Below are 2,078 nucleotides of genomic sequence, written 5' to 3' on the forward strand. Positions count from 1 at the left end.
ACTCAGAGACATGGCTGACAGGATGGATCAGAGCGAGTGGACACTCAGAGACATGCATGATAGAGCGTGTGAAACGACAAGGAATGAGTGCAACAAAAGAGATGGAACGATAGAGAACCAATAACAACAATTGTGATACAATTATAGAACTGACAGCACAGTAGCATAAGGAGGAGAGTCACACTGTGTTAATCAGATAGATATTTATATATTTCTACAGTTATAACGATGACTGTAAATAGAAAAGACTGGGGGAGACTTTTCATTAAACAACTGCTATAGACAACTGTGACTATAGGACAGTAGAGTGTTTTTTAGGAGCATATATGTCATTCCTAAATATAGCAGCATTAAAACAGTCAGTCCAACAGATTAACAGTCAGTGAGGAGAGATCAGACAGTTGAAGATATGAGAGGTTTTATATGCTGCTTATGGTTTTGCAGACTTACAGTATAGGAGGCATTCACTCACTCCCACCCACCCACCCACCCACCCACACACACACATCCTCATTGACCTCTCTAGCTCACCCCCCTTTCTATCCCTCCTGTTCCTCTCACCCACCTGTCCAAAGTGCACAGTGATAGGCCGCCGTTCGTCCCAGGTGCGGGCGCTGCCGTCCTTTCCGTCTGTGGAGGTGGGCGACCCGGCAGTGGTGCCCTCCTCCCCGGTGCCCGTTCCTGTGCCACCAGTGCCCACTGTCGAGGAGTAGCCGTTCTCTGCCAGCTCCTGGAGAGGGGCACAAGAATACGGAGGAGGTTGGCGTGGCTGGAGGGGGTAGTGGTGGTGATGGTCTCCATGCAGGGAGAGGGGGAGTGGGAGGTCGAGGGAGGAGGCCCTACAGGGCTATAGTGGGGGGGGGGGGGGGGGGGGGGGGGAGGGGGGGTGGGGGGGTGGGGCGGGGGGGGGGGGGGGGGGGGGGGGGGAGGGGGGGGGGGTGGGGGGGGGGGTGGGGGGGGGGGGGGGGGGGGGGGGGGGCAGAGGTGGATTCGAGAGCGACGTGGACACTCTCAGAGACTCATTGCTGACAGGTATGGTGATCCAGTTTAGCGAGTGTGCAGAGCTCAGAGACATGGCTGAACAGGATGGATCAGAGCGAGTGGAGACTCAGAGACATGGATGACAGGATGGATCAGAGCGAGTGGACACTCAGAGACATGCATGACAGGATGGATCAGAAGCCGAGGGAGACTCAGAGACATGGCTGACAGGATGGATCAGAGCGAGTGGACACTTCCAGAGACATGATGATCAGAGCAGTGTGCAACGACAAGGAATGAGTGCAACAAAAGAGATGGAACGATAGAGAACCAATAACAACAATTGTGATACAATTATAGAACTGACAGCAACAGTAGCCATAAGGAGGAGAGTCACACTGTGTTAATCAGATAGATATTTTATATTTCTACAGTTATAACGATGACTGTAAATAGAAAAGACTTGGGGAGACTTTTCATTAAACAACTGCTATAGACAACTGTGACTATAGGACAGTAGAGTGTTTTTTAGGAGCATATATGTCATTCCTAAATATAGCAGGCATTAAAACAGTCAGTCCAACAGATTAACAGTCAGTGAGGAGAGATCAGACAGTTGAAGATATGAGAGGTTTTAATATGCTGCTTATGGTTTGGCAGACTTACAGTATAGGAGGCATTCACTCACTCCACCCACCCACCACCCCACCCACACACACACATCCTCATTGACTCTCCTAAGCTCACCCCCTTTTCATCCCTCCTGTTCCTCTCACCCACCTGTCCAAAGTGCACAGTGATAGGCCGCCGTTCGTCCCAGGTGCGGGCGCTGCCGTCCTTTCCGTCTGTGGAGGTGGGCGACCCGGCAGTGGTGCCCTCCTCCCCGGTGCCCGTTCCTGTGCCACCAGTGCCCACTGTCGAGGAGTAGCCGTTCTCTGCCAGCTCCTGGAGAGGGGCACAAGAATACGGAGGAGGTTGGCGTGGCTGGAGGGGGTAGTGTGGATGGGGTCTCCATGCAGGGAGAGGGGAGTGGGAGGTCGAGGGAGGAGGCCCTACAGGGCTTAGTGGGGGGGGGGGGGGGGCATAGGTGAGGGGTA

At 53.4% G+C, this 2,078-nt stretch overlaps 1 protein-coding gene across 1 annotated transcript in view; it reads right to left on the reverse strand.

The window, feature by feature from the left end:
* Positions 1-2,078, reverse strand: part of dennd1a (DENN/MADD domain containing 1A) — a 132,931-nt gene that overhangs the window by 21,637 nt on the left and 109,216 nt on the right. Inside the window, exon 19 of the mRNA XM_070439563.1 lies at positions 1,729-1,926. Within this exon, the coding sequence (XP_070295664.1) occupies positions 1,729-1,926 (198 nt within the window). The remainder of the gene's footprint in view (positions 1-1,728; positions 1,927-2,078) is intronic.

This window comes from Salvelinus sp. IW2-2015, linkage group LG4q.1:29, assembly GCF_002910315.2.
Source record: "Salvelinus sp. IW2-2015 linkage group LG4q.1:29, ASM291031v2, whole genome shotgun sequence".
NCBI classification, from domain to species: Eukaryota; Metazoa; Chordata; class Actinopteri; order Salmoniformes; family Salmonidae; genus Salvelinus; species Salvelinus sp. IW2-2015.